The sequence below is a fragment of the Mandrillus leucophaeus genome, unplaced genomic scaffold, assembly GCF_000951045.1.
Source record: "Mandrillus leucophaeus isolate KB7577 unplaced genomic scaffold, Mleu.le_1.0 Scaffold7, whole genome shotgun sequence".
In the NCBI taxonomy this organism is placed as follows: Eukaryota; Metazoa; Chordata; class Mammalia; order Primates; family Cercopithecidae; genus Mandrillus; species Mandrillus leucophaeus.
In genome coordinates, this window is record NW_012107585.1 from 6577824 (window position 1) to 6591595 (window position 13772).

Here is a 13772-nt window from a genome sequence, read left to right on the forward strand (position 1 = left end):
ATGGTGGCTCATGTCTATAATCCCAGCATTTTGATAGACTGAGGCAGGTGGATCACCTGAGGTCAGGAGTTCAAGAACAGCCTGGCCAACATGGTGAAACCCCACCTCTGCAAAAATACAAAAATTAGCTGGGCATGATGGCAGGTGCCTGTAATCCCAGCTACCTGGGAGGCTGAGGCAGGAGAATCACTTGAACCCAGAGATGCAGATTGCAGTGAGCCATGATGGCACTACTGCACTCCAGCCTGGGTGACAGAGTGAGACTCTGTCTCAAAAAAAAAAAAAAAAAAAAGAAAAGAAAAAGAAAGAGAAGAAAAATCAGAGTCCCATGTACCTGGGCTGTGTGAGAAGCCAGAGGTCTGATGACATGGAGCAGTTGGGGGGGGATAGTGGCGACCCTGTCCCTCTACCTGAACCATCAATATGATCCAGCCAGGAGGCAGGCCTGCATATTAAATATAGACAGCATCCTGGAGCTCTTTTCTTTTTCTGCTAATAATCACTATTCTCTCTACCACCACCAGCACCAAACTTTGCCTGTGCCTTTCAATTAAAAAAAAAAAAAATCAGAGGGTGGAGCAGGATGGCTGAATAGAAGCCAACACCATTTGGCCGGGCGGGGAGGCTCACGCCTGTAATCCCAGCACTTTGGGAGGCCAAGGCGGGCGGATCACGAGGTCAGGAGATTGAAACCATCCTGGCTAACACGGTGAAACCCCGTCTCTACTAAAAATACAAAAAAATTAGCTGGGTATGGTGGCGGGCATCTGTAGTCCCAGCTACTTGGGAGGCTGAGGCAGGAGAATGGCGTGAACCCAGGAGGCGGAGCTTGCAGTGAGCCCAGATCGCGCCACTGCACTCCAGCCTGGGTGACAGAACAAGACTCTGTCTCAAAAAAAGAAAGAAAAGAAAAGAAAAGGAAAGAAAAGAAAACCTACATCATTTGATCATTTGACCCCTCACAGGAACACCAAATTTTAACAGCTAATAACACACAAAAAGAACCATCGCAAGAACCAAAAATCAGGTGAGCAATCACAGTACCCGGTTTTAACCTTGTATCTCTGAAAGAGATGTTGAAGAGGGCAGGAAAGACAGTCTTGAGTTGCTGACGCCACCCATCCCCCACCCCCCAGCAGCGGCCCCGTGGCATGAAGTATTGGTGTGCTTTGGAGAGGAAGAGCACAGTGATTGTGAGACTTCACATTGTCACAGCAGAAAGCAGAATCCAAGTGTACTTAGCTAACACTGGCTCACACAGGGAGTGCTTGGACTGGCACTCACCGGAATTGCCCATCCTGGCAGTTGGAGCCTGAGTTCTGGCAAGCCTTGCCACTGCGAGCTGGAGTGCTCTGGGGCCCTTAGCAGACTTGAGGGGCAGTTTAGGCCATCAGGACTGCAATTCACAGGCAAACCTGAGTGCCGAGCTGGGCTCACAACCAGTGGACTGTGGAGTCAGAGGCACACAACCTCCTGAGACATTAGCTGGGGCAGCTAAGGGAGTTCTTGGGCCACCCCCCACTCCCACCCCTGGCAGTGACCATGTGGCACAGACAGATCTGTGCACATGGGAGAGGGAGAGCTAGCAACTTGGGGACTTCACATTGAACTCAGTGCTGCCCCATCACAGCAGAGACCTGGCAGCATTCACCATCTGCTGACAAAGGAGCCCCTGGGCCCTGTATAACCAACAGCCATAGCCGGGTAATATGCTGCGGGCATCTACAGCCAACTCAGCTGGCCGAGTTCCTCGCCTCATGGGGGTCCAGTGTGCAATGGCTGCAAACAGCAGCTTCCTTGATGGGGCACGCAGCCTGTTTCTTGTATGGACTGCTCTAAGGGACCTTGGAGACAGGCCCTTCCGATGGATGTTCATGTCTCTGACCTTGCACTACCCCAGTGTAGGCTCCAAACAGATACGCGAGGTGCTTTTGGAAAGCCCCAGGGCACTGTGGCTGGGGTTCACATTGGCCAAGTTATCATGTCCATCCGCCTTGAACCCGGAGAACAAGGAGCATGTAGTTAAGGCCCTGCTCACAGCCAAGTTCAAGTTCCGTGGCCGCCAGAAGATCTACATCTCACAGAAGTGGGGCTTCACCAAGTTCAATGACGATGAATTTGAAGACATGGTGGCGGAGAAGCGGCTCATCTGAGATGTGTGTACGTCTCACGAGTACATCTCCATTGTGGCCCTCTGGACAAGTAGTGGGCCCTGCACTCATGAGGGCTTCCACTGTGCTGCCCCTTCTTAACACTCACCACTAAATCCTACTTCCTGTCCACCGGTGGGCACTGGGCTCTGAGACATGCTGGCTTCAGGTGTGACCCAGCACATTCCCGGCTGTGGCGGCTGCAGTGAAAGATGCCTTCTGTTCGAGAAAAGCAGGAGGAAGAGTAAAGGGGACCTGTCTTGCCCCTTAGGTACCAGCTCAGCCACAGTCGGGTGGAGCACCAAGCAGCCTCTTGGGGTCCCTGAGTACAGGCGTAGGCTGTTGGTCAGCATTTGCAGACCTGCCCTGGGCCAAGGGGAGCCCACTGCCCTGAAGGATGAGTCACAGGCTTGATAGCATTCATCACAGGCTGCCTGAAGAGCCCTGGGGCTTTAAGTGAACATCAGCAGTGGCCTGGCAGAACTCCTTGTAGGCTGGTGGTAGTGGTGGCCATGAGGAGAGGTTCCTCTGACTGAGGAAAGGGGAGTGAAGAGTGGGAAGGACTTTGCCTTGCGGTTTGAGTGCCAGCTTAGCTGCAGTGGAATCGTACGTCTATAGAATTCTATTCTATCTTAGTACATCTATAGAATGGTTTATGACTCCAATCCCTGGCTCCCAGACAGCATCTCTGGACCCACCCAGAGCCTAGGAAAACTCACTGCCCTGAAGGGAGCCACAATACCCTGGCTGGGTTTGCTATTTGCTGATTGTAGAGCCCCAGGCCCTTGAGTGAACTCAGGTGGTGGCCAGGTAGCATTTCTAGCAGACCTTAGGTGAGACCCAGTGCTGGGCTGCTTCAGGTCTGAACCAATGCAGTCCCGGTGGTGATGGCCACAGGGGTTCTTGTGTCCTTCCACCCCCAGTTCCAAGAGGCCTAGCTCGGAAAGAGAGGGAGAGACTCCATTTGTTTGGAAGAAAGTAAGGGAAAAGAACAAGAACCTGTGCCTGGTAATGCAGAGAATTCTTCCGGATCTTATCCAGGACCACTAAAGCGGTACCTTTAGGAGTCCGCAAGAACCACAGTGTTATTGGGTTTGGGGTTCAAGTCCCTTTGAATACCTGGAAAGCCTTCCCAAGAATCACAGGCACAAACAAGCCCAGACTGTGAAGACTACAATAAATGCCTAACTCTTCACTGCTCAGACACTGATGAATATCTGTAAGCATCAACACCATGCAGGAAAACATGACCTCACCAAACTGAATAAGGCACCGGGGACCAACCCTGCAGAAACAGAAATAGGCAACCTTTCAGGTAGCCAATTTGAAAGAGCTGTATTGAGGAAACGCAAAGAAATTCAAGACAACACAGAGAAGGAATTCAGATTTTCCATCAGATGAATGTAACAAGGAGATAGAAATAATTAAAAAGAGTCAAGCAGAAATTCTAGAGTTGAAAATGAAATTGACATACTGAAGAATGCATCAGAGTCTTTTTTTTTTTTTTATGCTCATTTATTCTCAAGTACTTGTGCAGGGCTGATTTCAGAGTTTAGGAATGCACCAGTCATGAAATAATGATCCCATCGTAGGGCTTAAAACGCTAGACCTCAGAAAAGATTACCATCTTTCCAAAGAATTGAGGAAAAATAATGAAAACCAGGTCGCAGAAAAGTTGTGATCAGAGAAAATAACACAAGAAGACACTGGAGCACACAGTATACAGTTGAAGGGAGAACCGTTTATCCTTCTAGAACCATTACTATTATCAATATGGACTAGAGATACTTTCCTGAAAGGTTAATTTGGTTAATAAGAAATGAAAGCCACTATTAGATGATGTGAGCCAAATTATCTACAAGAGAGAAAAAGAAAACTAACTATATGGAAAAAGCCTGAGGCAAGAGGTAATTAGCTGGTCTGCAAAAAGATCCAAGAAAAATGCCCTAATTTTAGACATGTTAGATATTGCACACTCAAAAAAGAAAAAGAAACATTTAGAAAACTATTTTAAATGTCTTTAATTGCTGAACGCCTCTTTGGCTAATATTTGGAAGATCATTATTTAGTCCTACAACTGACGCATTGTTCCACTTTCTCATCATTTTGTTTGCAAACCACTAAAAGTCTTAATTCCTCATCTCTTTGACACATTACCAAAGTGGACCCTATGCTGTAATCACACAGGATAATGTTGGAAAGTATGAATATCTAAATTATTTTTAAAGGTATTATTTTTTTTCCTTCTGTTTTCAAATCATTTCTGACCATTTCTAAAGACATGGTCACAGCTGCCTGAAGCATGTCTTCTTCACCCATAGCATCACCTAGATCACTCCCAAGTGCTCCTGAACTGGTGGTTGGCCTTTCACATGGATGTGAACTCTGTCCTGATAGGTCCCCCTGCTGCTCCTGCTGCTGCTGCTGCTTTTGCTGCTGTTTTTCAAAGTAGGCTTCTCGTCTCTTCCAAGGCTCTTCTGAAGTAAGGTTTGTACCTGATGTCCGTGGAATATCTTGAGATATATTTCTGGAACTTGCATACTTAGCTGAATAGCCCTGCGGAGATCTGCTTCCTCATCTTCCATGTCAATTTCCTGGCGACTTAGTGCCACAGCCCTCTGCAAATCCTCCTCATCTTCATCTAACATTGCTGAGCCATCATTTGCTTCTAACACTCGTTCCAGGTCTGCTTTATGAACTCTTTGCTCTTTCAGTTGTGCTAATTCTTCTCCAATAGGTTTTGGTCGGTGCATCTGTTGGGCCCTGATCATCTGCAGGAGTTGGTCAGCTTCGCAATCTGGCAGGTCACCCTTAACAACAAACACAGAATAACCTTCCTGTTGTAATTGAGCCAAGAAAAGTGCAAGATATGTATCTGATACTAATTCTGGACCCGTCAAGAGAGAATTCAAGTTAAACCACTGTTTTCCTAATTTTCTAACTGTAAACCAGTGTTCCTTATAATTGCATATAAATGATCTTTCATTTATAGGATTGATCCTGAGCCTCTGATACTCTGGACTGTTGAACAGGATTAGTTCTAAACCCCAAACTTTCAAGGCATTGCTTATAACCTGAATAGAGAAAAAACCACTGTCATCCACATTTCCAGAAGGCTGCTGTAAAAACGTGCAATAATCTTCACTAGTAACTCCTCCTTCTGCCATTCTCATCCTCTCCTCCTCATCCAGCTGATGTGCAACTGAGGATAATTCCACAGGGCTAAAATATTCTCCTTGCAATAAATTATTCAGGCAATGTTGAGCACAAAGTGAGCCTTCTTGTTTCTCGTGGAAGATGGACTCCATGTTTATTTGTCTGGAGCCAACGGCCCCCACGCCGAACCACCCCCTCCAGCTCCGCCCCCTGTCCCTGCATCAGAGTCTTAACAGCAGAATTGATCAAGCAGAAGGCCAGGCACGGTGGCTCACGCCTGTAATCCCAACACTTTGGGAGGCCGAGGCAGGTGGATAACTTGAGAATAACAGTTCGAGACCAGCCTGGCCAACATGACAAAACCCCGTCTTTACTAAAAATACAAAAACTTAGGCTGGGCGCGGTGGCTCACGCCTGTAATCCCAGCACTTTGGGAGACCGAGGTGGTGGATCACTTGAGGTCCGGAGTTCGAGACCAGCCTAGCCAACATGGTAAAACCCCATCTATATTAAAAATATAAAAATTAGCCAGGCAAGGTGGTGTGCACCTGTTATCCCAGTTACTCAGGAGGCTGAGGCCAGAGAATCGCTTGAACCTGGGAGGTAAAGGCTGCAGTGAGCCGAGATCACACCACTGCACTCTGGCTCGGTAAACAAAGTGAGACTCTGTCCAAAAAAAAAAAAAGAGTTTGAGACCAGACTGGCCTACATGGTGAAACCCCACCTCTATTTAAATTACAAAAATTATCTAGGTATGGTGGGAGGTTGAGGCAGGAGGATAGCTTGAACCTGGGAGGTGGAGGTTGCAGTGAGCCGAGATGGCACCACTGCACTCCAGCCCGGGCAACAGAGCCAGACTTTGTCTCAGAAAAACACTAAAAACCAAAAACTGAAACCAAAAACAAAAACCATCAAAAGACTATGAAAAGCAGTGATTGGATGTTTGGGGTGTGGATATCGGAATCTGGAGCTGGGGACAAGTGTGTCATTTGATAGTCTCTTTTGAGAACCACTGTTGATCTAAAGTTATTCCAGTTCCCTAGGGGATTGCTAATAATGGGTCAGCTGCTGAGACGGGGAAAGGGGCCTAATTCCTTTTGCAAAACAAGGAGCAATATTTGTACGAGAACTCAGTACATTTCATCACATAAAAACTGCAAAATGCCAGGCTCTGCCACTTTTAAGCTAATATTTCTGGGAGTCCACCAAACAGCCTCTAAGATGGAACTGATTGTGAATATGCAGGTGCTGAGTGCAATGGCTCACACTTGTAATCCCAACTACTCGTGAGGCTGAGGTGGGAGGGTCACTTGAAGCCAGGAGTTTGAGGCCATCCTGGGCAACAGAGCAAGACTCCATCACAAACTCAAAAAAAAAAAAAAAAAAAAAGCTAAGCCAAATGATACAGCCTCTAGAAGCCACAGTTTGCTCATTTACAAACTGGAGGAGAATAAGATGAGAATTGTTGATATTGAGGATCAGAAAGTGCTTCATGATGCATAAAGCAGGTAATGGATTACCAATGCTTTGCTGCTCATACATACAGCAATGGGTTCATACCATTCTGAGAATCTAAATTTAGGATGTGTTATGACTGAAATTACCAGTAATTAAGTTTCTTATGCTTCTGAGGCTCTGCTTCCTCATCTGTACACTGTGGCAAGACCTTGTTCTGACTATGCACTGAGGATAAAATAAGGCTTTTTGAAAAAGAGAATGACACAAACCACTAATTAATGATTTCAATGTTCCTGTCCAAGGTCAGGCAAAAGTAACGCAGATCCATAGAGAATGTTGGTGCAACACTGCCCTCTGCTGGTCAGTAGCAGCACCACCATGGTTACAGAGAGGAAAAGGTCTTTACAGAGGGATTCCTGGGAAACTGAGGCAGAGAGGGGAAGGGATTTGCTCAAGGTCACAGAGTTAGCTTTGGACAAAGTGATGACTCGAATTTGAGATTCCTGATTCCTAGTTCTTTCTAGAGGGAGAAAAATAAGGGCTGGAAACTAGTGGGTTGTGGTTTCACTCTCACCAGGCTCTGCTCGGCGTTTTAAATAGCTGACTGGAATTTCTCGGAAGCTGGGATCTGAGCACTCACTTGAGACCCCAAGGCCCACAATCTATTTGCCACCAAAAAACAAGACAAAGCAAAACACCATGGTAACTTGTGTTGAAAAAGATAGATCTTGTGTTTTTTTATTTCCCCGAATGGTATTTGCTGGGCAGACACGTGTATGTACAGGGTACCAGTCAGGATGGACCACAGGCCCCCATACCATGAAACCCTTCAGACTCTCCCCTAGAAATGAGGGGAACTGAGCTGGGTGCAGTGGCTCATGCCCGTAATCCCAATTTGGGAGACTGAGGCAGGAGGATCGCTTGAACCGAGGAGTTCAAGGCTGCAGTGAGCCATGATTGTGCCACTGCACTCCAGCCTGGGAGACAGAGTGAGATTCTAACTCAAGAAAAAGAAAGGAAGGAGGGAGGGAAGGAAGGAAGGAAGGAAGGAAGGAAAGAAGGAAGGAAGGGAGGGAGGGAGGGAGGGAGCAAGGGAGGGAGGCAGGCAGGCACAGTGGCTCACACCTGTAATCCTAGCACCTGGGGAGGCCAAGGCAGGCACATCACTTGAGCCTAAGAGTTTGAGACCAGCCTAGGCAACATGGTGAAACCCGTCTCTACAACACATACAAAAATTAGCTGGGCATGGTGGCACGTGCCTGTAGTCTCAGCTACTCGAGGGGCTGAGGTGGGAGGATCACCTGAGCCTGGGAGATCAAGGCTGCAGTGAGCCGTGATCACCCCTCAGGACTGGAAGTCCTCCTGGTCTGCGTTCAAACCCTGCATTTCTGAACATTACTGTGTGCCAAGCCCTGGCAAATCATATTTCTTTTAATTTGATAACACTGTGAGGTTGGTACAATTATTATCACCATTTTACAGGTGAGCAAATGGAAGCTCTAAGACATTAAGTATCTTGCTTAAGAGCAAGAGCTGTGGGCGAGCCCAGGTGTTGATAATTTGCCAACATTTGATGTGATGCTTCATGGTTTTATTCCTCCCCATTTGCAGACAGGAAAACCAAGTTACAGACAAATGAAAGTGACTTACCTCAGGGTCTTTGCATCTGGCATCCTCTCTGCCTGGAATGCTCTTCTCGGATATCCCCTTGGCATCCCCCATCACCTTCTTAAGGTCTTCACTTAAAAGTCATCATCTGGCCGGGCGCTGTGGCTCACGCCTGTAATCCCAGTACTTTGGGAGGCTGAGGCGGGCAGATCACAAGGTCAGGAGATCAAGACCATCCTGGCTAACACGGTCTCTACTAAAAATACAAAAAATTAGCCGGGCATGGTGGTGGGTGCCTGTAGTTCCAGCTACTCGGGAAGCTGAGGCAGGAGAATGGTGTGAACCCGGGAGGCAGAGCTTGCAGTGAGCCGAGATTGCGCCACTGCACTCCAGCCTGGGTGACAGAGCGAGACTCCATCTCAAAAGAAAAAAAAAAGTCATCATCTTAGGGAGGTCTTTTCTGCTCACCCTACTTAAAAATTCAGGCTGGGCATCATGGCTCACACCTGTAATCCCAGAGCTGTGGGAGGGTGAGGCAGGAGGACACTTGAGCCCAGGAGTTCAAGAACAGCCTAGGCAACATAGTGAAACCCAGTCTCTGTAGAAAATACAAAAATTAGCCTGGTGTGGAAGTGTGCGCCTGTGGTCCCAGCTACACAAGAGGCTGAGGTGGGAGGATCGCTTGAGCCAAGGAGGTTGAGGCTGCAGTGAGCTGTGATTGCACCACTGCACTCCAGCCTGGGTGACAGAGCGAGACCTTGTCACAAAAAATAAAAATAAAGACCAGGCACAGTGGCTCACGCCTGTAATCCCAGCACTTTGGGAGGCCAACAGGGGAGGATCACGAGGTCAGGAGTTCAAGACCAGCCTAGCCAATAGGGTGAAACCCCGTCTCTACTTAAAAATACAAAAATTAGGCGGGTGTGGTGGGGGGTGCCTGTAGTCCCAGCTAGTTGGGAGGCTGAGGCAGGAGAATCACTTGAATCTGGGAGGTGGAGGTTGCAGTAAGCCGAGATTGCGCCACTGTACTCCAGTCTGGGTGACAGAGTAAGACTGTCTCAAAAAATAAAAAATAAAAATAAAAATAAGTTAACCCCGTGCTTTTAACTCAGTAACAAAAGGACAAATGACCGGAGTCAAAAGTGAGCAAAGGACGATCTAAGAAGATATACACACATGGGCAGTGGGCACATGAAAATATGCTCACCACGTAATGATGTGCATTAGGGAAACAGATCAAAACCACAGGACACACGGCTTCCTATCACTAGGATGACTATTATTTTAAAAATGGGAAATAACAAATATTGGTGAGGAGATGAAGAAATTGGAACATTTGCATATTACTGATAGGAGTGTAAAATGGTGCTGCTGCTGTGGAAAACTGGCCATTCCTAAAAAAGTTAAACACAGAATTACCATGTACCCAGCAGTTCCACTTTTAGGTTTTTACCCCCAAAGAATTGAAAACAGGGACTCAAACAGGTACCACTTTTATTTTTATTTTTAGTAGAGATGGGGTTTCACCGTGTTGACCAGGCTGGTCTCGAACTCCTGACCTCAAGTGATCCACCCGTCCCAGCCTCCCAAAGTGCTAGGACTGCTGGGGTGAGCCACCGTGCCCGGCCTCAAACAGATACTTGTAACCTGAATGTTCACAGCAGCACTGTTCACAATAGCCAAAGATGGCAACAACCCAGATGTCTCTAAACAGACGAATGGATTAACAAAATGTGGTCTATCCATGCAATTCAATTTTACTCAGCCATGCAAAAGAATGAAAGGCACATGCCACCACATGAATGAACCTTGAAAACAAGGTGAGCTTCTTGTGAATGGAGCTAGTCACAAAAGACCACATAGTGTATGATGCCATTTATGTGAAATACCCAAAGACAGACAAATCCATACAGAGAAAGAAAAGCAGTGGTTACCAGGGGCCGGAGGAAGAGGGAATGGAGAGGGACTACTTAATGGGTATGGGGTTTCCTTTTGGGGTGATGAGAATGTTCTGGAACTAGACAGAAATAGTGGTTACATAACATTGTGAATGAACTAAATGCCGCTCAATTGTTCACTTAAAAAAAGTAGAGATGGGGTCTTGTCATGTTGCCCAGGTTGGTCTCCAACTCCTGGGATCAAGTGATCCTCCTGCCTCAGCCTCCCAAAATATTGGGATTACAGGCCTGAGCCACTGCGCTGGCCAATTGTTCACTTTTAAATGATTAATTTCATGGTATGTGAATTTCACCTCAATGGAAAAACTCAACCCCAAACATCCTTATCTTCCCTCCCTACCTGATTTTTCTCCTAGTGCACAGGACCCCTCAAATACAGTATGTCCGACCTATGTGTCCATTGTTCATCCTGCTTCTTTAAAATGTAAATTCCAACAGGGTAGGGATTTCATCTGTTCTGTTAACTCATATATGCCTGAAGAGTCTCTGGTACTCAATAAATATTTGTTAAATAAATGAATTAGACACGGTGTGGTGATGAAGAGAGTCCCGCCGCCATCCCTGCCCCCATCTCTAATTCTAACATTCTTTTTTTTTTTTTTTTTTTTTGAGACGGAGTCTTGCTCTGTGCCCCAGGCTGGAGTGCAGTGGCGTGATCTCGGCTCACTGCAAGCTCCACCCCCCCGGGTTCCTGCCATTCTCCTGCCTCGGCCTCCCGGGTAGCTGGGACTACAGGCGCCCGCCATCTCGCCCGGCTAATTTTCTTGTATTTTTAGTAGAGACGGGGTTTCACCGTGTTAGCCAGGATGGTCTCGATCTCCTGACCTCGTGATCCGCCCGTCTCGGCCTCCCAAAGTGCTGGGATTACAGGCTTGAGCCACCGCGCCCGGCCCTAATTCTAACATTCTAACGGGCTCTTGACCTTGGAGCCAGTTAACGATGATCCTGTCTGGGCTCATTTTCCCTCCTTTTCCTGAAGAGCAGAATCCACAGGTCCTCGCTCAGCTCAGCCCCTTTCAACCCTCCTCTGCTGAGAGTTTGAGATAAAGGGGGCCACGAGAGAAGACAATGAATCCATCACAATGTGTGATGAGCTGTCTGCTCTGTGGCCTCCCACAGCAATTTATCATGACCTGGAATCACAGCTGTGAGGCCGGGTGTTACCCTGCCAGGACCTCACTCCCCAGCTGCTTCAGAGGGGGACATTTGCAGGAACCTGTCCATACCTATTTACTGAACAGTTGCTCGGATGCAGCCCTGTCCCAGGCACTCAGCCAAATGACAAATGAACTAGATAATCATTCATTCATTCGATGATTCATTCATTCTGTGATTGATTGATTCATTCATTCATGTGGTTGTCAAACATTCATTGAGCACCTACTATGTGCCAGACACTGCACCTTGCACTGTGGCCCTTAATATCAGAGATGTCAATGCATTACAGACCAGGATTCCTCAGCCTAGGCACTGTGGATACTTTTGTTTTTTGTTTTTGTTGTTATTGTTTTTGAGACAGGGTTTCACTCTATGGCCCAGGCTGGAGTGCAGCGGTACAATCACAGCTCGCTGTAGCCTCAATCTACTGGGCTGAAGCAATCCTCCCACCTCAGCCTCTCAAGTAGCTGCTACTACAGGCACACGCCACCATGCCTGGCTTATTTTTTTGTAGAGACAGGGTCTCCCTATATTGCTTAAGCTGGTCTTGAACTCCTGAGCCCAAGCTATCCTCCTGCCTCGGCCTCCTAAAGTGCTGGGATTACAGCCACAGAGTGGCTGTGAGCCACTCTGCCTGGCTACTGTGCACATTGGGACCAGACATTTCTTTGTCATGGGGGTTGTCCTGTTTATTAGCAGCATCCCTGGCTGCAGATGCTAGTAGCACTCCCTCAGTCATGACAACTCAGATGTGTCCAGACATTGCCAAACGTCCTTGGGGCACACAGTCACCCCTAGTTGAGAACCACTGGTCTAGACAAGTATATTTTCCACAAATTATCAGAGAAAAAAATGCATTTATTTTTGCTGTTTCCTCCTTCTCTTCCTCTCTCTCTCTCCCGCTACTTACCTACCTACCTGGCTAGTTAAATTGGAAAGCAAAAGCATAATTACAGCTAACATTTGTAAACAGCACATAGTAAGGGATCGTTTTATCTTGGTTAGTCTCACAACAACTATATGGGCAAAATACCACTAATGTTCATTTTACAGATGAAGAAATCAAGGTTCAGAGATGTTAAGCAAGTTGTCCAGGGTCACACCAAGATGAAAGGGCAGAGCTGGGGTTCAAATCCAGGTCCAAATGACTCCAGAGCCCGGGTGCCGCACCGCTGTGCCACACACTCCCTGGCACAGAGCCTCACACATTGTAGTGATCAATAAACATTTATTACCTCAGTGAATGAACACAACAATGGGGCAAGGGAAGGCAAGGATTCTGAGGAAGGCCTGCAGAAGCATAGGCTGCAATTTGAGGGTTTGATATTCCGGAGGAACGTGTATTATCTTAATTATTTCCATCCATCAGTCCATCCATCCATCGATCCATCCACTCATTCACCAAGCATTCCCCAAACACCTGAGTTGTGCCTGGCACCTAGGAGGAATTCTGGTTTCAATATCTCATAGCCGGCTGGGGGCGATGGTTCATGCCTGTAATCCCAGCACTTTGGGAGGCTGAGGAGGGTAGATCATTTGAGGTCAGGAGTTTGAGACCAGCCTGGCTAACATGGTGAAACCCTGTTTCTACTAAAAATATTAAAATTAGCCAGCATGGTGGCACGCACCTGTAGTCCCAGCTATTCGGGAGGCTGAGGCAGAAGAATCACTTGCACCCAGTAGGTGGAGGTTGCAGTGAGCTGAGATCGCACCACTGCACTCCAATCTGGGCGACAGAGATAGACCCCATCAAAAAAAAAAAAAAAAAATTCTCGGAGCCGAGGAGGATGCATTAAATGTGCTCAGGAATAATTGCAACATCAGATACAAAATGAGAAGCCACATTATGAAGGGACACAGAGATGCTAAATTATCCAAGACTCTTGGTCAAAAGTGTTAGGTGTGCCTGCTCCAATTGGCTTAAGCAATAAAGGGAGGTTATTGGTTCCTAAATCTAGTTGAGGTTTCAGGTATGGCTTGATCAGGGTGTCCAAATGATGTTATCAGAAATCCCTCCATCATTTCCCTCTGGTTTTTTCTGAGTCAACTTAATTCCCTGCTGGCATGATGGCCACCAAGAACTTTAGGCTTATATCCTGCCAGCTTAGCAACTCCAACTCAAAGAGCAACACTTTTTCAATGATTTTAGCCAAAATTCCAGAACTTGTCTTAGACCAACCTGAATCATGTGCCTGCTCTTGAACAAAGCACAGTAGCCAGGGGAAAATCGTGCTTTGATTATCTAGGACTGAGTCCTGGACCCGCCCCTGCGACTTGTGGAAGG

The 13772-nt window shown here is 47.1% G+C and overlaps 1 protein-coding gene across 1 annotated transcript; it reads right to left on the reverse strand.

The window, feature by feature from the left end:
• Positions 1-4593: 4593 nt before the first annotated feature.
• Positions 4594-5518, reverse strand: LOC105527940 (ataxin-3). The gene is made up of 2 exons (XM_011964447.1): positions 5073-5518; positions 4594-4606 (listed from the first exon to the last, which is right to left on the reverse strand). Exons 1-2 carry the CDS (start codon positions 5456-5458, stop codon positions 4594-4596), a joined length of 399 nt encoding a protein of 132 aa, XP_011819837.1. The 5' UTR covers positions 5459-5518.
• Between the last annotated feature and the right edge of the window lie 8254 nt (positions 5519-13772).

Excerpts from the sequence above, each read along its gene's own strand:
- LOC105527940 (XM_011964447.1), bottom strand. The coding sequence starts at position 5,458 with ATGGAGTCCATCTTCCACGAGAAACAAGAAGGCTCACTTTGTGCTCAA.